Source organism: Plectropomus leopardus, chromosome 21, assembly GCF_008729295.1.
Source record: "Plectropomus leopardus isolate mb chromosome 21, YSFRI_Pleo_2.0, whole genome shotgun sequence".
NCBI lineage: Eukaryota > Metazoa > Chordata > Actinopteri > Perciformes > Serranidae > Plectropomus > Plectropomus leopardus.
The window spans coordinates 7,680,064-7,700,996 of record NC_056483.1 but is presented as its reverse complement, the minus strand read 5'-3'; the positions used below and the strand labels follow the sequence as shown (position 1 = coordinate 7,700,996).

The following is a 20,933-nucleotide window of genomic DNA, read 5'->3' as shown; positions in this document are numbered from 1 at the left end:
TCAGCCGTGTTTGTGGTTCCCAAACCGGGAACACTTTGGAATATTTCCAGCTGTGTTTGTAGCAACAAAGTGGGAACTTTTTTAACAAAAGTGTATACTTTAAACCAAAACATGATGTTTTACTATCCTTAACAAAGTGGTTTTTGTGCCTAGACCAAACCACACATTAACCACAGTGGTCACAACATAAAACTGAAATGTAAAGAAACTTAAGGTTTCAACAAATCTCTTTGCATATGAAACATATGGATTAAACATAATTGTAGTTTGCAGAAATGCACAATAACAACATTTATTCTGGTGATTGGACTACATGTATAACATTGGCAGGCAAACTCCTGCACATTGTCTGACTTGCAAGAGAAAGAAATGTGTTGCATTGTTTTAGTAACTAGACCTTCATCAGGTGACACCAAACATAACAATAAATGTAAAAATAACAAAAAAACATGACATATTTACTGTAATAATAAGGCTTTGTGCTCATTTACCAAGTTTGTGGAAAAGGGAAATGTCACCATGTCAATACTTTTCTACATGTTGAGCTTTGATTGTTGTTTTAAATTGCAGTTATAATCATTTTGTGATATACAGCAGTGTAGCCTATAGCCTAGTCAACAAAACAGAAGGGTTAATGTTTTAATCTTCCACCTGAAGAGGGCGCCCTCACAGTTCAATCACCTGTGTGTGCAGTAAAGGTGAAAGGGGCGTTAATATATTACAGAGAAAAAGAGAATCCCAAAAACAAACATAAGGGCACTCAAAGAGGGAGAAAATAAGTAAAATAACATAAATAGCTCAAATCAGAACTAGATACTGACTGCTAAACAGCAAGTATTAAACCTAAACCTGTAATACAGCCTTCATGGTCAATGAAAAAACAAAGCTCTGTGAGGAATGAGTCCAGCATGTTGAACATCTTTTGTCTGCTGGCAAACAGGAGGCCTACAGCAGCAGCTCCTGAAGCTCCAAACGCATCCCTCCACATCAATCAAAAGCTGCTTGTCAGACACGGCGCAGCTAATATCTCAAGGCAAAATCCCGACTGTCTCCCCGGCAGCCTGAGAAACGCTTTGTGTGTTTGTCTCCTCCGCTTCTTCTCCTGCACATACAACAGCATCAAACAGAAGAAGAAGAAGAAGCCATTGGCTCCGAGGAGCTGATGACGGAGGGAGCGCACTGTCTTCTCCAGGAGCGCGTTAGCCCACAACACACACACACTGCTCCTCCTGCCAGTGGGATGAGACCAGTGTGTCGGACTGGGATGCACGTTTAAGTGGAGAACTTTTTTTCTTCTTTTTTTGCTGGTGTTATTTTTGTGTTTATTTTGGAGGTGGAGACCTGTTAGGACGAGCGCGTTTACACTCTCCAGGAGCGCGCAGTGTGGCACACGCTGGAACAAAAAACAGTTCAGTGCAGCGAGTGCAGCGCAGGCAGGTTTCCGTTTTAAAAGCAGCAGGAGAGGCAGGAGAGTTACGGAGTCCGCGGGGGAAGCGGTGTCGGTGCACGAGGAAGACGGAGACACTCTCTAAAAACGAGATATTGAGAAGAAATCAGCGGCGGAACTTGGATATGGCGGGTGTGAAGACGTTCGACCTTTTCGTTGGAGTTGTTTTAGTTTTGCAGTGTGTGGGGGATGCCCGAGCAGAGACCACAGCCAGTAACGGTAAGAAGCAGCACCTCAAACAGCCACCAGACCTGAGTTCAGATCCTTCAGATCGTAATGCAGAAGTGTCTGCACAACATGCAAACAGCTTTCAGACACAGGTGGACTTTGCGTCGCTTCTGCATAAAAATGATGTTGCTTTATGCTCAAGTTGCATCCTTTGTAGTTTATATGTGTGTGCACAACAAAGAGAGAAGACAGACACCCTAAAGGCTGTTTCTCTTTCATTATCTTATTTTTAGGAACTGTCTATGTAGTGGAGGACATCATGACCTACTAACTTCCTTTTTTTCTGCCTGAATCAAACACTTTGTTTTATTCTTATTATCATATTTTCACAACTACTACATGTTTGAGTTAATTGCCTTTTTGCACATGCAGTTCCACCTCAGGCTGAGCTGATTGTTACTGTATATTGTAGTAATACAGTGAAAGCGAACAGTGGAGGGTATGGAAATCTCAAACTAAATTTTCCTCTCTGCTACATCCTGTAACATCCTTCTGGAACTTTTTGTTGTGCAGATTTGAAATCAGTAAGCATTGCATAGTGCAGGTGCTTTCTCTGTAGAAGTCCTGCAGGGGAAACCTGCACGCTCTGTCCATCTTGATGTCCCTGATTATGAGACACTGGAGGGACTACAGTGTGAACAATATCTCTACTGTAAAGCTACAGCGTGTGCACCAATAGCCCACTAATCTCAATCCATCACACACACATACACACACACACACACACACACACAGCTCGACCCCCTGACAGACGGTGGAATAGGTTCATGCTAGTGTTGGTTCTATTCACACAGGCGAGCTCTTGTTTCCCAGAGCTTTTATTGCTGGCAGCGGATTTTCATCACGTATCAGATAGTGGTTAGAGAAATGTTCGGCTGCTGACAGTGACTGTAAATTAAACCCGTGTGTGTGCAAGTAGACCACAGAGTGACTGGAATGTATGGCTCTGTTTGGGAAAGATGCTATCGGCCGTGTGCGGCTGTTCGCACACACTTTTTTAGTTTCACACAGTCGTACTCGGTCTTATTTATGAATTCAATCAATCTGCTGGGCTGCTGCTGCATTCTGGCTCATTTCACATCAGTGCTGTATTGGAAAACAACAGCATGTGTGTGTGTGTTTGTGGGGAAAACTGAATCAGAATGAGGTTTGTTTTAGAGGTTGCAGAGTGAGAAAAACTCCTCAAAACATCCATTAAAAAACAGGGCATTTTCCTCTCAGAGCCCTCCATCTTTCCATCTCTTGGTCAAGCTGAACACATTTAGTATGTAGGACAGTATTTTTAGATATCTGGGCGAGGTGCTTCCCTTGTCGTAGACTGACCTCCACTCTGCTGTAGGAACAGCCCCCTGTGCTTCCATAGATAGGCTTTATTAATAGAGCACAGGTGGACTCCTCCACTCTCTGGAAGTAAAATAATAATGCACCATTCACTACCAGAAAAGACTCTTAGAAAGTGCCTCAGCAGCTTCAGCAGAGGCTGAAATGTGAAAAGTCTGGTTGCTCACTTAGATGAGCTGTGAAGCACATCTGGGTGAAATTACATGACATCCTGTGAGCTCGGTGCATCGTTTTTCTTTTTTATAAGCTTTCAGTCTGTGGCTCTGTGATGCTCACCCGTTGATACGCTCACCAGTGGCACAAAATTGGGGCTGATTTGGGGGGTAATTTGTACCCCGGTGCTTCTCTCAGAGTGGAAAAAGAGATGTTCCACTAGAGTCTGGAGTGTGTCTGCATATGCGATAGGAGAATGAGAGAGGGAGAGAGCGTGAGAGAGAGAAAGTCTTTCCTCTTGTAATGATGCGGTCTGATTTAAAAGCCTGTGCTGAGGGCTGTTAATGTGCTAAGATTGTGGTTTTGTGTGGAATTTCATTTGCTGTGGATGCTCAGAGTTGTGTTTCTTTGGTTGGGAGAGAGTTAACCCGCTCACAGCTTCTTCATCCATCATACTGCCAGCAGCTACCTCTGCAATCATACAAACACACTCACATAGGAGTGTGAGGTGCAGAGAAGCAAGTAGGCTGTGCTCTCAAAGAGTTTGACCTTTGGGACAATGGTTACAATAGCCAGTATGATTTCAAATCAATTAGAATACCTGCACTCCTTTATCTTCCTAGCCAACAAATCCCCACATTGAATATTTATTGTGTGGTTAGTTCCCGTTGCCTCTCTCTGACACTACAGGTGTCTACAAAGGAATTCATCGTTCCAAACATGTGCTAATGCATCAACATTACATTTCTGTCCATGCACCTTTTTGTGCATTTTTTATTAATGTTGGAGGGTCAGAATATCACAACATTTTTAAGCTTGGCAGAGGTGAAAAAATTGGATTATTGATAAAACATCAGATGCATGTGGAGGGATGAGGATTAAAGGGAAACTGCTGGCTGTCAACCAGCTTTGTGTCATTGCAGTATGTGCAGCTGAACAGTGTTTTAAATGCATCATTGGTCCTATGCCAGCAAATGAGCAGTTAGCTCTGGATGTTGGCGGCACGGGTGGACATCAAACACCCCAGCTTCCCAACAGCGTTGTTAGACGTTGATATTTTGTTGAATTTAGACTTTTATGTCTGGTGACCAAAATTGAATGTCAGGACAATGTCTAATGCCAGTGTCAATTCAACATGAAAAACTAACGAAAGATGTTGATATTTTGTGTGTTTTACGTTGTATTGTTCAGTAACCAGCTTCCAAACGTCTCATGCCAAAGTCATCTCGACTTAAAACAATGACTTTTAGTGGTTAAAGTATGGAGAACAAAACCCAATCTCTGCAAAGCATGATAATATTAACACGACGCAGGTTGTTCACACGTGAAACTTTAATGTTGTTAAGCATTTAAATATCGTCAAACTAATTATCTTTCCAACCAAACTTTAGCATCTGTCCTATGTAAGAGTCTCTGATTTCATATGTGTGATGTCATATATGTGTGATGACGCAGAGCTGGTTAAAAATTGACAACGTTTACCTTGAAATAAACAACTGCCACAACGTTTCTCAACATATGTTTCCTGATTGCTTTGTCTTTACCATAACCGGAAGCCAGTCCCTATCCCTTAATCCCAACAATTTCGCCCCTGCCCCTCACACAGCTTGAGTCCAGCACTGAATGTTGGAGTGCATAACAGAGAAGTGACAAAAAAATGTGATAGAGCCTTACACCCTTTCCTCGCAGTATAATCACAGTGGTTTGGATACAATACTACACATACACAGTACAAACCAAACGTTTTAGGGTTAGGGTTAGGGTTTCTCAAAAACCAAACGACCTAAAAGGAATTGATAAGATATTTGAAAGGATTCCAATTTAATATCAAACCTTGTCTCCTTTCATTACAAATGCTGCCATGTTGCTCTCCTCTTTTGGTCATGCTTAAGGGATGATTCCCGACATAAACTGTCTGCCGAGAACAAAATGGGAGGTCCGGCTCTAGTCTACTTTAGTGAAGAGATTGTAAGCCCTCTTGGAATCTGCCCTCCCTCCCCCCTTCGTCTCTCCCCTCTTTCTGACATTGCACATTTCAGAACAGACAGAATGAGCTAGCCTCTTTATTGGCCCTCTGAATGACCTGCTGAAAGGATCTGCCATGAATGGATGACGGGGGCGGGGTGGGTGTGTTGGGGGGTGAGAGACAAGGAGGGGTGGTGACGGCGGCGGCTTGGGTTTATGAGCAGCCCTGTATGCCGCCACAGTGGGCCATGCCATACATCGTAGAGGCAGGGATGCAGGGTCGTCCCCCCGTACCAGCATGCAACAGCAGCACCAGGCTCCTGCATTAGTCACGCCTGGCCCTCAGTGCTGAGCTTTCTGGGCTTTTTTAAACTGAGAAGAAGCTCAGTCTGACGGCTTGAGAGGGCCGGAGCTGCACACAGAGTTCAATAGGCTCAGAGACAAAGAGCAAAGAGGCCACTAGTTAATGAAACCCAGCGCTGTTAAGCTCCTCTTTAGCTTCTTCTCTTTGTCTTTCATGTGGTTCAAAAGCTCCTTCACTTCCAATTGTCGCACAGCTCCTCCAGAGTTATCAGTAATTACTCCCTGGCATCTTCCACTCTCTGTGATTTATTTAGTTTGTTCAGAGAGGCAAAATTGTGGATCTTGTCTGTCAAGCAACTTTGAAAAGGTCAGAGGCAAGAGCAGCGGCCTCGTTACCGAGTGTTACAGATCTGAACGTCAGTGGTGCAGCGAGAGATGACAAGCACTTTCCATTCATGATAAACATCCCTTTTCCGCAGCTGCCAGTACCGCAGCATCATCCTGTTGACTGAGGACTGCTGTCATATCAGAGATGCTAGATCATTAGCTAAGGGGTGAAATGAGTAAAATGGTCTTCATTTAGGTGGGAGGAGTTGTTTTTTTTCTTTTGTCTGGAGATTAAAGTTTGGGGAGATAACGAGGAAAGGGAGGAGGCTTTGAAAATTTCCCCTCTTTGCTGAGCAGCCTAACGGCGCACGATAAAAGACTTACAGCTGCATAATAAAAAATATTACACTGTAAAACAGAATGAGTGATGATTAACAGCATGTTATATTAGGATAAATAAATGGTAGGATTATGAAAGGAAAATCCCTCCTTGCATGCTGGGTACGGTATCTACTTTATTTTTGCCTGCCTCATTTGCATCTGCATCTGTTTGTTATTTCCTTTTATAATCAATCAGCATCACTATGTCAAACATACTTGAACTCAGCACTGCAAACAAATTTGTGTTCTCTTTATGTGGTTTTGTTTTCTTTGTTTATTTTCACTCTTTGACACTGAGGGCATTTAAAGACCATGACATCCCCAGAAAAATGGGAAATAGTTTATTTCACTTCTTAATTCTCTATAAAAGTGATCCCAGTATGAGCAAGAGTCATAAGAGTGACTATTCTGATATATTCATAGATTTCACTTCCTCCTCAGTTATCTAGTTTAATGATAACTTTACACAAAGCAGTGATAGCACAGCTGACAGCAAAAGACTGGAAATGCCAGAAATCAAACAAAAGTTGAAGTATCTTTAAAAAAGCTTTTTACCCACATTGCTAAGTTTGAAAAACTGTGGATCTCTCCCAGGGCGTCAAAACACGCTACATGGGCAGTGGCCCTTGGCATCAGATATGGGTACATGAGCATCCGTTAGCATCTGTATGAGATGCACCAGGCTTTCAACTCAAATCTGTCCGTGTCATTTTTATATGTCCTCAGTAATTGGGACGTAGTATAAAGAATGCGAAAGTCCTCTGGTCCAACAAGCATAGGACTTTGACCCAGGAGATTGGTGTTTGTTTGAAACTAAAAGTCAACATTGAGTTATTTTGTTACGTCAGTCATTAGTGACGTAAGTTGACTGACATGACTTCTATCAGTTGCTCTTGTCCCCACCCTACCGAGGTAGTTTGGTCCCTAAATCTACCAACCGACCTCGTGCTTCAAGATATAACGCACAATGCTGGGCAGAAGCTTCTGCCAAAGCATCAAACTATGACAAGTAGGAGTGAGATAATGGTGACTTAAATGCCCACTGAAGCTTCCAAACATGCATTTTATTTTTATTTTTCTGTAAATGTGATTAAATTGCTCTATAGATTTCTTTCTGTATCATAGTTTAGTTTCCTTTCTTGTTAGACTGAGTTTCTCCTGTTAAAATGAAGTGAAATCTCAGTGTACATGGACGTTATCTAAAGGAAAAAGTGCTTTTTGAGGGTGGATTTTTCCTTTGAAGTCTTCTAATCTGGCCCATGTTAATACCAGTCACATGCATAAGCTTTCTTATCCTTTTGTCTTGTCTTGCTTGTAATCTGAGGACTGCTGGACAATTGAATAATGTGTATAATGTCTTTTCCTTGGCCAGTCTCATGCTGGATCTTTTAAATGTCTCATTAGATCACAGCATGCCTAAAGACGGTTAAACCCTGGCACCTATAAGCTTGGCGCACACCAGTGAATACCTGGTATTTGACAACAATAACCTAAAGTTGCAGTGCTGCACACAGTGCTGAATTTACGGGTAACATTGCATAAAATGGCTGGCTGGTTGGCACTCAGCTGTGTGGCTTGTAACAGTGGTCCCTGTTCTCTAAAGCCCGTTAAAACATCTCGGAGACGTAATGATGTGAAACACAGATGGGGTGATTTCATGCTTCATACATAGCGGACCTGTTGGAGAGGTGTTTTTTGTGTCAGATGAGAGAGCGAAAAACAGAAATTACTTGCAGAATGATTAGAAATATGTCCTTTCTGATTATATAAGAAAACAGGAAGGTTTGATTTTCTTTCTTTCAACACACAAACCCCTGTAGGTGCCTATACTTTAGCTGCGCATCATAACACAAACCTGCCTCCGCAGATGGGAAAATTACGTACGGTGCCTGCCTCTTTTCCACGCTCGCCTGCACTGAAATGATGAAAAGAATCCGAAGATTTGATGCGCTTGCTGAAAAAAGTTGAAAGCGGCAGCTCTGCATAGGGGAACAAAGTGTTACATGCATGGCTATCATGAAGGAGGAGAGAGCATGGTGTTTCAGGCCGCCCAGTCATGCTGAAAGAAGATAAGGTGCCAGAGGAGGCTGTCACCCCACCCTGAAGCAGGCTTCATATCCTGAGCCCAGCAGGAGCGCCAGCTTGGCTTTGTCCCACAAAAGCAAGTGTCACTCACAGGGTTTACGGCATGCTGCTACATGCCTTTGCCTATATGTGCAACTGTGTGTGAAAGTTTTCTCTCTCACACTCTGTATCTGCGGCTGTCAGTTCCCATGCACTCTCTCTCTCTGCTGTTTTCTTGCTTTTACTGTTTGAAATCAAACAGCCGCCAGTGAGGTAGATGGCTGAGTTTCAGACCTCATAGTTTATGTGTCCAGATTGAAATTTGGCACCAAAGGTTTGGTCAGATTCTTAGTCTTGTTTACATATGCTCCTGTCAGATATAAAAGGTCTGGTGGAAACACTTCAGAAGTTTGACTAATTTTGTGAAAAGAAAAACTGGCTTTCGCAGGGTTTCCTTGAGTTATTGAATAAGTATTGTTTTGGCGTTTGTGCTGGAATTTTGTTCTGAAATGTTGAACTGACCGTTCACTAAACCCTTCCTGCTTTAGTAACGGTGAGCTTTAGATTCACATGGTGAAACCATGTGCATTGTGCTTTAATAACAAGGATACCATTAGGATATTATTTTAGCCATTTTTACAGATGCCTGTGAAGGTGATTTTTAAGTTGAATATCTTGTGTGCTCAAGGTTAAAAAATAGCACCTTCAAACTTTAGGCGATGGTACTACTGAAAACCAAACCTGTGATGAAAAGTGTAAGGGATGACTGAAGGTGTGTTTGTCAGCCCTGACATAAGCTGCAATTGTTAGGCTATCTAGCTGTCTAACTTTGCAGTGGTAACAGAGTTGTTTTTTTCAAAGGCCAAGAAGCATTTCATACTATATTGATTTTTCCTGATTATACTTAATACGGTGACTAACTAGCTCTTCAATATTTATTTCCATGTTTTCTACAAGCATCGTCAACTTGTGAAGATGCTAACAATTTGCTCAGGTACATCATGGATATATAAAGAGAGCTGGATACTGCATTGGACACGGGGCCCTGATAATCCCCTTGAATGTTACTCAGTGGCACATAAAGCCAAAACGTTCAGCTGCTGTGTGAAATTACCTAAATCATTGACACTGCTTCTACAGTGTGTGGCTCATACAGGAAGTGCACACAAAACCTCTGCTCTGAAACATTTGGTTTTAATTGTTGTTGCTTAAAGGGGATTTGGCATCATGATTGACAGCTGTATGTGCCAGTCACTGTGCTTGCTATCAGTGTAGGTGCTCGTTATTAGGTGGCTGTAAGGGCAAGAACTCGATACCGGTGCTCCACAATCGCTACTGCACAAATGACGTCACCAGAGCAACATGGCAGCATCTGTACGTTTTGGTTTCAATCTTGTAAATTGGGAGGAAGTGTAGAGGCTTCATCCCATTTTTGGAAACAGTCTATGCAATATAATGTCATATGAATGTAGAAATAAAGTGTATATTTATGAAGCATTTATAGGCTTAAGTTTTAAAAACAAGTCAGTGTGACACCTCAAAAAAATCCCAAATTCAGAAGCTGCTTTTGTCTTCCTCTGTCTAAAATCAAGGACCCACTGATTCAAAAAGCTCAAAAGACATTGCAACTGTAATAAAGGGAGGCAGGGTTTAGCTAACAGCCAGTCACTACATTTTGAATATTACCCCTACTGTACCTGTGACTGATTTGTTTGTGTTATATGCGGTAGATTGAGTCAGCAAAATGCAAAACATCTTCATTTACTTTAGTGGGTGCAATTACATTTAACCTGCTCTCTGACCTCAGTTTGATCTGTTTATTGGTCTGTTTATCATGTTAATAGCATCCTCACTCTAAAAGGCATCAATTACAGTTTTATAACATGCAGTTGTTGCTCTTTCCTTTTAAGAAACCTGGTGTAACATGTAGTCTTTGCCATGATTAGCCTGCTAATGCTGCACACACTTGAGAATGTTCAAACAGTGTTTTGAGCCGTGCCAAGCGAACCCTTGCAGACATTGATGTGTTTTCCTTGCTTGTAAGTCCAACAGCGCTGCCTTTGTTACTCTGCCCGGAAAATATCTCCCCATCCCCTGTCCAGAAGTTTCTTTTCCCCTCCCAAACTCATCCTGACAAAGAACAAGCATGCCCCGCAGCAACAGCTTCTTCACAGTGCAACACTTTGACTTGCTGGAGCATTTTGGGGTGGAAATGAAAAGATTTACAGGCACAAGCGTGTTTCTGCGAGAGAAGGCAGAGAATGGATTGTGACTTTGATAACTCCATCAAAGTTGTTTTCCGTTTGCCACCTCACATCTATAATTCATGTGGGCAGAGCAGATCTTCAGGATGTGTAAACTGGTTACTGCTGCTGTCTTGGGCTGCTTTGGTGGACATATTGTTCTACATACTTGGAGGCATATTTTATTGGGTTCAGTGTTGATGTCTTGAAACACTAAATGTAACAGAAATTGAAATTGACTCAAATTTATGGGCCCTGCAGCCTCAGGGAATTAAAGTTGGTCAGCTGTCACTGTTGGAAGGGAAGCGGTCAACATTGTTTTCTGCGACTTGTTTGGGATAATTCACTCGTCGAATGAGTCACAAAGACTCAACACAGTTCTTATAATACATCTGTAAGGCCTCCTGCTCGGCTTCATCACTTGACCCCCCAGGAATCAGAACTGCCAAGAATGAGAGGATAAAGGACTCTTCCCAGAAGCAAACAAAGGTTTCTGGAGGTCAGTGTGTTTGTTTGGATCATGCAGTTTTGGACACACTTGTTCCAGCTGTCCACCTCCCTAACTGGTTGCTGAGATCATCCCAGAGCTGTAAACAGGAGGCCAGTTGGCAGCTCATTCATAATGGGAGTTGCACTTGCAGCACATTTTCATCTCTGTCCTCATAGGTATAAAAACATAGATGCCTCATTGGCTGCTGGAGCACATGTCAGTGGGGCTGCCAGATTAAAGAGGCCAAGACTTTCCTCTATGCAAGTAAATGGCAGCTGCTATTTATCTGAATAAAAAGCACTGTAATGTTAACATTTTACAACCAATTTTAATAAGCTCTTTTTACATTCATGGATTTATTATCTATGTGTAGTAGAAAAAAATCTCTGATTAATTTGAATATTAGGCTTTATAGGCTGAAGGATGCTCAAGAAAAGAGTGTTTTTGTCGCTCACATGACTAAATTTCTTATGTGGTGGAAAATAATTAACTTTCATAAAGAATTGTAAAACTCACATTTATCATGCATGGATTGGGTTTATTGATCTTGATTAATACTTGTTGAGATGTCCCTAAATAATGTTATTTATTGTGGAAGTAGACAACTTTTCAACTAGCTAGCAAGTTAAGTATCTAACGCTGCCTGATTATCATCAACTAGCTACCATTAGGGTGCTCACTAATATAGCTGTTGCTGATTGCTTGCAGCCAGAAACAAACATGCAATCACTGTAAGTTGAATAATATAAACAAAGAACACGTTTTTTCTTGCGGTGGCCTCTCTAAAATGTGGTATAAGTTACTTAATTATTCTCTTATAATCAAGGGAATTGCTGATATGCATACAGCGTTAGCTAGCTACAGCCGTAGCTACAGCCCTAGCTACAAAGTTGAGTTCTTTCACCTTAAATGATGTTATGTGTTGTCTCCACAAGTATGAACTCATGAACAAGCCAAATCTATGATTGACAAACCTTAAATATTAACATTAAGTTATTCAATACGTGTAGGCTGAACACACACTATTCTTTATAGCTTATAGCCAAAATATCGATATTCTAAATAACTGGTGAAAAACCCTTTTTTCTACCATACATGGATTTTAAACCCTTGAATTTAAACGACCCATTGAAATTTGTTAAAAAACGCAGCTCCCCAGTGAACTTTCTTTTATTTACAGGCGAGTTGTTCTCTCCAATATGGTGCTGACGTTGAGGTATTGCTGCAATAGGCGTCTATGTGTATATCTGTCCTGTTTACCACTTCCTCTTCTTTTCCTAACTTGATCAAACTTGCTTGATCTTAGAGAGGTGAGTCACACTTACAAAACAAACCCCAAAAGTCAACAAGTGATTCTGGTAAATGAGGTTTGTGCTAGGTGTTCAGGTTTCTGTCTCCTCGCCAGTGCGAACTAGCCAAAAGTTTCTCCCAGAGCTCAGTGCAGAACTAGAAACAAAGGCTTCCTTTGACTCTTTGTGGTGATGAATTGTAAGGTGTAACAGCAGCCTTTGTATGGGAGACAGAAAAAGTAGGAAACCAGAGACTCTCCAGTCTTTATCCAGTGGCATGCCCTGCACTGTGGGAGTTTATTTTGTTTTTTTGTACAGTCTGGCAAAAACAAGCATCCTGGCATCAAGGGAGGCTGTAAAGTGTACACATGTTATGATCCAGAAGGCAACAACACATCATTTTAATGGCCACAATAGATCAAAGTCTGTGGTTTGGCTGTGTGAGAAGTAAATTGGCTGGACTGCAGGCCTCAGCCTGACTGCTTGTGGCATCTCTATTAAGTACAGGTATTTGTTATGTAGAACTGGGTATGAATACGTCTGCTTGTGCTTGGAATATTTTGTCTGTCCTTTTGTCTTTGACGAACAAAAGTGCGAGAAAGAGGATGTGGTTGCTCATATAGCTGAGTATCAACCACTTCCCCTCACCCAGAGAGGGCAGCTCAATAATTCCCGTCCTTTCGTCTGATGGGTCTTTTGTCTCGTCTCTGAACATTCAGTATTTACTCACTGAGTGTCACTGAGAACGAATGCTCTTCAGATCTGAGCCTATCTTGCTGAGGCACTCTGTCACCTCTCTGTAAGGCTGCTGTGTCAGAAATTCCAAGCAGCGAGGTGTTGTATTGAAATGGTAAAATTACAATCATTTTCGGCAGCTAACGATGTCCTGTCCAAAGGATGTGATGAATGGCGTTTGTTATGGAGGGAATGAGTGTTTGTGACCATTAAAAGGTGTTTATGCTGGAGCTCTTTTGTCAGGTGGTGAGAGGAGCCCTAACATCATAAAGTAGTAATTGACTCCCATTCAAAGGCCTTTGTCTCCCGTGCCTAGGAATGCTTTAATCAGATGGCAAGTAAATTAGTGTGAGCTGTTTAATTATGATTATGTTATTCATACCATTGCACAAAGGTAATAAATTTGCTCTGCTCTCAAACAGGTGGGGTGGGAGTGAATGATAAGTGAACAATGTAAAACCATGAAATTGGTATGAGCGACAGACAGTCAGGGATTTGTAAATAACTGATGCTGTAAATGTGTGACAGCCCTGAGGTGCTAAAGACAACACCACCGGACAAAATTAGGAATGCAAAATATCAGTGCGTCATCATTATCGGCTGATATTGGCATTTAATCTTGAAAATAATCAATAAATTAATTGACAATTAAAAAAAAAAAAGTTAGTCAGAGCTGGTTTAGGTTTTGTTGTTTTCAAATGTTCAAGTGTTTCTGAAATGCATTTTCTGTTCTGTTGTTCTCTTTATTTCATTGCGTTTAGTCCAGTGTTGTTGCATTTTGCACCTCAGAGCTACGGTGTGTAAGGGTAACAAAGTGAAAAATATCCTTTTTTTCAGAATATCCGGCCTCATTTAGGTGTAATTGTGCAACCCAGAGGCAGTGTTGAGGGGTTTATCATTGCTATGGTGTCCCACAGCAACCAAAAGCTGGTGCATGTCTCGGGAAGAGGAGGTCCAGATATTGATTAAATGTCTGGCTCGCTCCCCATTCACCCAAAGGCCTCTGGTATCACAGACGTTGGTTAAGGTGCCAACGCACTGTGCATCATTGCAACTGGGACCAGCTCACTGCCAGCTCAACTTCATCTGAACACATTTATTTAAGTCATAAATAAAGAGATGTGGAGATGTAATTTGACTTCTGTGATGCCATAAATTTTCCCTGTTTTGTTTTTGGCCTGATAAAATGAAAGACCTGTCTCCAAGCACATATTGAATGGGGGTCAAAAATTGAAATGCCCAGTCTCCAGACAGCTGCCAAATCAATGATATATGTCCTGAAAATACCATCAATCGACAAGCAGCCAAAATTGAAAATGAGAGGTGGCAGTATGAATGTAAATGAGTTATTTGATGTCCTTTTCTGCCCCAAATGGCTGCAGAATTACTTGTTCTCTTTTGAAGGCATGTGCCTGTTACTCAGTCAGTATAATTTTCTACAAAGCCAACTGGGCTGTTTGTGACATAACACAGTTTTCGTTATGTCATTCAAAGTCACATAGTATTTTTCTGCTAATAGGAGCTATTAAATATCCTTCTGACAGCTGTTCTGGTCAGAGACGAGCTGCATGTCCACTAAATTTAGAGATGATTCATGATTTTCTATGCTTATTAGGGATTAGACATTCAGCATATCAAAGTGTCAACCTAAATATGGAATTACTTTTGAAATCATGGCATTCAAAGTGACGTTTCTTTAACTGATCACAATGGAAAATCATCTTCAAAGAATCAAAGTTATGATGGGAGCTAATGAACCAAAAGTGGTAAAAGCCAGCATTTCCCCGAACTGATGTTTGCTGTAAAAAAAAAAGCTTCCCTGCCTCAGGGCTTTTTTGTCTTTGCGGATGTAGAGCCACATGCAGAGAATTTGTGCAGTGTTTTTCTTAAATGGCTCAGAGCATCAGCCCAGAGCCTGGCTCATCAGATCTGATGTTAAGGCATTTTATTGTTTGCACATCATCTCTGCAAACAATTAGTGGTGAACTGATGAGTTGGAGGGTCTACTGAAAGGTCAGGCTCAATACAAGGATGCAGGACTCTCTGTGCATGTGCAAGCTTTTGATTGTGCATGTGTGCATTTGTGTGTATGTTTGTGAGTTCCTGCATCTGTTTGAGGTTATTCAGCAGCCACTTCACAGCAGCTGTCAGATAGTGATTGGGTTTTATGTGTACAGATGGAACGGATGGGTCGTTTAGGGATCATTTATTGTGGAACATCATTGGTCCAAAGGTCAGGGGACACTGAAAAGTCAAACTGAAATTACATTTATTTTTGCCAAGTATATATAAATTTGTTTTGTTTTTTTAATGTTCTTTTTGGTTTAAACTGTATTATTGATTTAGATAGCAGTGTTCTCCAGGGTGTGATATTTTTTGTGAGTTTTGACAGTGTGGTCATTTGCAGCTAATAAAAACTGGACCAATCATGAAAGGGTGACAGCACCATTGACAGGTCCACTTAGACACTTAGACACGGTTCCCACAAATATGTCCCAAAATTTTGCAAAAGCTGCAGTGTCATTACAGTTGCATTAAAGTCAGAGATCTCTGTCATTAATGGAATTAATACTATTTTACTATTTACTATTTTACATAAAAGCTTGCTGTTGTTACACTGAATGCACCTTTTAGCCCCATTCAAAGTTTGAAACAAACAATCAAACAAAAAAGTTTGTGGTTGAATATTTGTACTGAACTGCTGAATCCTCCAATAAGATTTAGGCCACTTTTATATGTGGTTCTAATATGGACACACAGCTGATCACTACCCATGCGACTGCTGTGAAAATGGTTCCATGTTTTTTTTTTCCACTGCATACTTCACTGCACAGGTGCAGATTTCTCACCATACAGTGTCGCAGTGGTCCGTTGAAACTACGCTGCCTGCTGTAACCATACTGCTGCTGGGGTTGGCTGTCCCAGTCACCAGCCAATAGAGCCTGACTGCCAGATGCTTTCTGACGGGGACAGCTTGCATACATGCTGTGAAGGCGTTCCCCGACGGCCTTGTTGTGAGCCGCCGACAGAGATATTGGAATGTAGCCCGGGACATCCTAAAGTTTTGGAGGAACTGTTCCTCCGTAAAACCCTTTACATTGTGGCACAATCACTCCTGACTTTCCAACACCCACATCTCTCAGCTGCTTGGTTTTCGCATTTCTTCGTCTTCTCGCCCTCATGCCGTTGTTCTGACGGCTGAAGGTCCAGTGATGTTATTAGGCATAGTAATTAGCCAGTGCTTTTATTTAGGAGAGCTATAAACGAAACTGCCCTTTAGAGCAGTGAGCAGCCCCTTCCTCAACATAAAAAAAACTTTCATCCGGCCTTGGTAGCAAATAATTCCGGAGACGAACGTTCTCACAACTGACACTAAATTTTTCCCTGAAAGATCTGTTTTGCAAAGATGTTTTTTTGCTGCTGCTATGTACCTGTGTTTGATATTATTGGTTTCATGTGAGGCATTCCAGGTGTTAGTTCAAACCGATGTCAGATATTGGTCACTTGAAACATTAATAAGAACAGTCGAGTCAGAAAGATCGGGTCGAAGGAAAAAACAGAATTGAGAATTAGCCCTTTAACGTGAATGTAGATAAAGAGGAACTATGAATCAAATTTATGTTTGACTTTTGGGGCAGAAAAGAGGATAGGAATTAGCTTTGTGTAGCCAGAGTTTTCTGAAAGCTTAAATCAGTGAGATCTCCAAACAGACCAAACTTAATGCTGCAGAACTACAGTCCAGGAGTCTCTTGGTGGATGTGATCAGGATCTCCTGCTGCTCATTTCCCACCTTCCTGCTAATGTTTGTGTCATATGTGATTAGCCATCGAGCCTGAATGCCACTGCCTGCGACAGTGACCCTGAGCGTCTGACTGAGGGTTTGTTTTCAATAAGCTGGAGGTCACAATGATCAGCTGCTGAGATCAGACGCCAGTCACAACTTCCTGGAGTACCCAAAGGTGGAGAAATACATTATAAGCATACACACATCCTGTATGCCTTATCTTATGCTCTATCTGCTGACTTCTATCTGTTCTTCATTTCCCCTCCCCACCCACTCTCTTATTCTCATTTCTCTTCCTGCACCAGTTTTTTTTAAATACATGTGCGCCCTGTATGATGAACAGTCTTAGGTGTCTGTAGCTGTGTCATACATCATCTGAGTTTAGTTGCGTATATAGCCTGTCCTTCACCCGCTGCATGTCCAGGCTGATGAAGAACCTAGAAATCGATATGTTGCTGATAACATTGAGTTTGCTCCCAAGGTAAGAAGATGTAAATCAATACCATGCTAAAAATCACACCAAGTTGCCATGACAGAAACGTCTCAGCTAGACAAAACAGTACTCATAATAACTGAACTGAGGGCTTGTAGTTGTATATTAACCAAATTGATAATATTGTGCAGTAACAGTAAAAAAAATAAAAAAAATAGCATGTGCATACTAAGTGGTCAAAAGCACAAGGCTGATTCCTACACCTTCAATAAGGTTGCAGCTAATGGCTCTCTTCTTTATTGATGGATCTGTTCATTTGTTTTTAATTACTGGTAATTGATTAATGTCTACAACACGCCAAAAAAGCAGATAAATAAAATCCAATGAAAAGTTTTGAATGCTTTACCTACTAAGACCAAAAGTCCAACACCTAAAACTATTCAATTTGAAAAAATATTAAACATGTCTTACGTCTGAGAATATGCTGCAAGAGAATACTTGCCATTTTTGGCTAATTCAGCAACTATAAATATCAACCAATTATCAAAATTGTTGCTGATTAATCTTCTGTAGACCTACTAATGGGTTAATGGACTAATTCTCTCAGCTCTACTCCCATTCATTAACAAATGCATTAGTGGCATTATGGCTTGATTCATCCCAAAGGTGCTGGGCAGGGTTTAGGTCCAAGCTCTGTGCTGACCAATCAAGTTCTTTCAGTGTGTGAAAATCATTTGTATGGCTCTTGTTTTATGCATAGGAGCATTCTTAGGTTAAGTTGGGAAAGAAATCTCCTTAAACTTTTGCAAAACATGTGAACGCCCTTTGAATACTTTTATAATAAAGGAATAGTTTTTTTGTTTTGCTGGAATGAGGTTGTATAAGGTACTTATCCACAGTCAGTATATTACATACAGCAGACACTGGTCCACACCTCCCCAATCTGAAGACGCAAGCAGGATAGCTAAGCGTTGTACTGCTGTGGCAGCAACAAAATGTATTTTAGCAACATAAAAAATCTGTATTAATTTAAGTGTATGCCATATTTAGAATGAAACTTTTTATTACATGAAGCTGTTATATCAGATTCTTCAAAGCCAGACTCCATTATGTCAAACAGTGATTGAACATCACATAACACAGGGGCTGGTGGTTTACTGCTGCCTCCATCAGTCAGCTTGTGTTATTATCTTATGATGTTACGAAGTTCAGCTTCACCAAAGTCACACAATAACACAACAAACTAACTGACTGAAGCAGGTGTAGGTCAGCAGCTCCTGCGTTCTGGGAGCTAAAACGACTGTTTTCCTTAATGAAGTCTGGTGGCTTTAAAGAACACATGGAAAGGGACCTGAAGCTGTTAACATCTACGTAATTTAATAAGTAACTAACATAGGTAATGTAAGTAATATAATGACTATGGATATGAACTATTCTTTCAAGATTTCTCACACAACAGTGATCAAGCACGAAAACAAACCTAGGACAGGATTGTCCACATACTTTTGGCCATTTAGTGTAGCTCAGGCCTTTACAGGAAATTATCCTCTATACTTAGATGCATGTTCTGAGGACTAAGAGGGAAAACTCTGCTTAAATATACACGTCAGAGAGTGGATAAACAGAGACTGAGCAGGCCGTCAGTGTGATAGCATGTCCCTCAATTTCGACCTTTGACCTTTCTCTTGCGGCAAGAAAAGACCTCAGTCCGACTCCCTGACTCAATGGCTAAATTCATCCGTCTGAACGTGAGGGAGTCAAACACATTAACACTGTGGTGTCAGCCTGTGGCCAAATAAAGCACTCAGCCAACAGATCTTAGGCAAATATCCCTACAAGTAGGCAAATATAAATATGGCTATGCAGACGCTGGGAAAGGTTTCTAATCAATGAGCAAATACGTGATTGAATGGGCACATAAACCTTAAACCTTGTAGTTCAGACAAGTTGACATTTACATAGCAGTAAAGCTTCAGTTAAGACTTTCAGTCAGGGCTGGAAAAGTAGACTCTCATGAGATTAATTGATTCAAAAGGAACTCTAGGAAATGCTTTTTATAATGAGCCATTTTCTATACATGCTATAAATATGCCCTGTGTAATTACTCTGACTCAAAAATTTGGTGTCTTTTCAAAAAAACTGTCAGACTGAGTATATGATTTACGTTTATGCCACATACGTTTCCTCTCCCGAGTGTCAGTATAGAGAGGAAAGCTGTAAACCTTTTCAATTGTCATTGGCTGCATTTCATCAACTTATTGTTTGGCAGTTTCAGCAAGATGTTGTCTTTTTTTTCATCCTAGCATTTGTCAGGAACACATACAGAAGATTCAGCAATAAATCTTTGTTTACAGCAGAATGCTGCTGACAGAGAAAAGCTTTGGGGGGCTTTTAGGGTTGTTAAGGTCAGTAGAGCCTCATAAAGTTTGTCATTTTTCACAGAAAAAAAAAAAACGCACACACACACACACACTGCTTCTGTTTGGACTCTTCAACCCCAGTAAATCTGTCGCACAATCAGCTTTGTTAGAACACCTAACACATAAAGGTTTACAACTCTGCTTTATCAGAAGAGATAAATTTGACAATATGATAAGTAAATACTTTCCCCTCTGCCCCTCATAAGTACATCATTAAAAATAACTGTAAAGTCAAGTGTAGATGTTTTTAAAAGTGGGACACCCTGCATGAAGATACAGTAGGTGCAAGGTTAAAGTACTGTAAATGAAGCTGCATAGTTTTTGTGCTATAGCAAGGAAGGGAAGAGAAGATTATGGTGATTTCAGGTGGACTTTCACTTGCTGGCAGAAGGAAACAAGCTGTAAACACACTAATATTGGTGTAACAATCGGCTCAATCATCATATGTCATTGTGATTTACACCCCTAACTGACATAATATTACATTTTAGATATGACAAACTTAAAAAAAAAAATATGGAGCAACAAAAGCATTCATTATCAAGTCCAGTATTCTCTCTCATTTTAGCTCTGTGTTTGGTCTCCACCAACTCCTGAGAGAAAAATTTGTTTCTTTAGATGCTTATTGCTCCACTATGTTCACCAGTTACTCACAAACTTTGTCTGTTTGTTGTTTAGTGCCAAACAGATAGTATACAGTGGATTTATTTTAAAATTAACCAATAAGAGCAGCGGGAGTGAACAAAAATAATGAAGCTGTGGGCCAAAACAGTGACCTGAAATGAAAAAAGCTCTGTAAAGCTGAGAGGGGTTGCCGATTCATGTGATAGTTCATCACTACAAGTGACCTATTTCACATCACACTTAGTCATGAGCTCCATTGTTAATCTAAAATTATCGATTATTTAAGAAGTGCTTTTTAATTTTGTGCAGGGATAAGCAAGTAGTCTCCAGTATCCCACAAGCTTAAAATGTGCCGAGCCAATATTTTTACATTAATGCTGACATAATCCACATGGTGAACATCAGTTCAGCTGGCAGTGCTCCGATGGTTGGCTCCACGTTGGAGTCAGTTCCAAGTTAATAAAATACTCAGATGTCCTAAACTCAGAGACAGATCTATCATTCAGACTGCAATTTCTGCTCTTTTAAAGAAATCTATCGGGGCAAACTTGATTTTTCCCTATGTGGATGGCAATTAGATTTAATCTGAGGATCTGTGGCTTGCAGAATCAGTAACATCTTTAAATCATTTCTTAAAACGTACCTGTTTACAGAAGCCTTTTATTTATTTTAGCACACTATTTGTTTCTAACATGTCTTATTTTAT

At 40.8% G+C, this 20,933-nt stretch overlaps 1 protein-coding gene across 1 annotated transcript in view; it reads left to right on the top strand.

Moving 5' to 3' along the window:
• The first annotated feature begins 1,087 nt into the window (after positions 1–1,087).
• The window catches only part of plxdc2b (plexin domain containing 2b), a 101,601-nt gene continuing 81,755 nt past the window's right edge, over positions 1,088–20,933 (top strand). Inside the window, exon 1 of the mRNA XM_042510878.1 lies at positions 1,088–1,666. Within this exon, the coding sequence (XP_042366812.1) occupies positions 1,573–1,666 (94 nt within the window). The 5' untranslated portion in view covers positions 1,088–1,572. The remainder of the gene's footprint in view (positions 1,667–20,933) is intronic.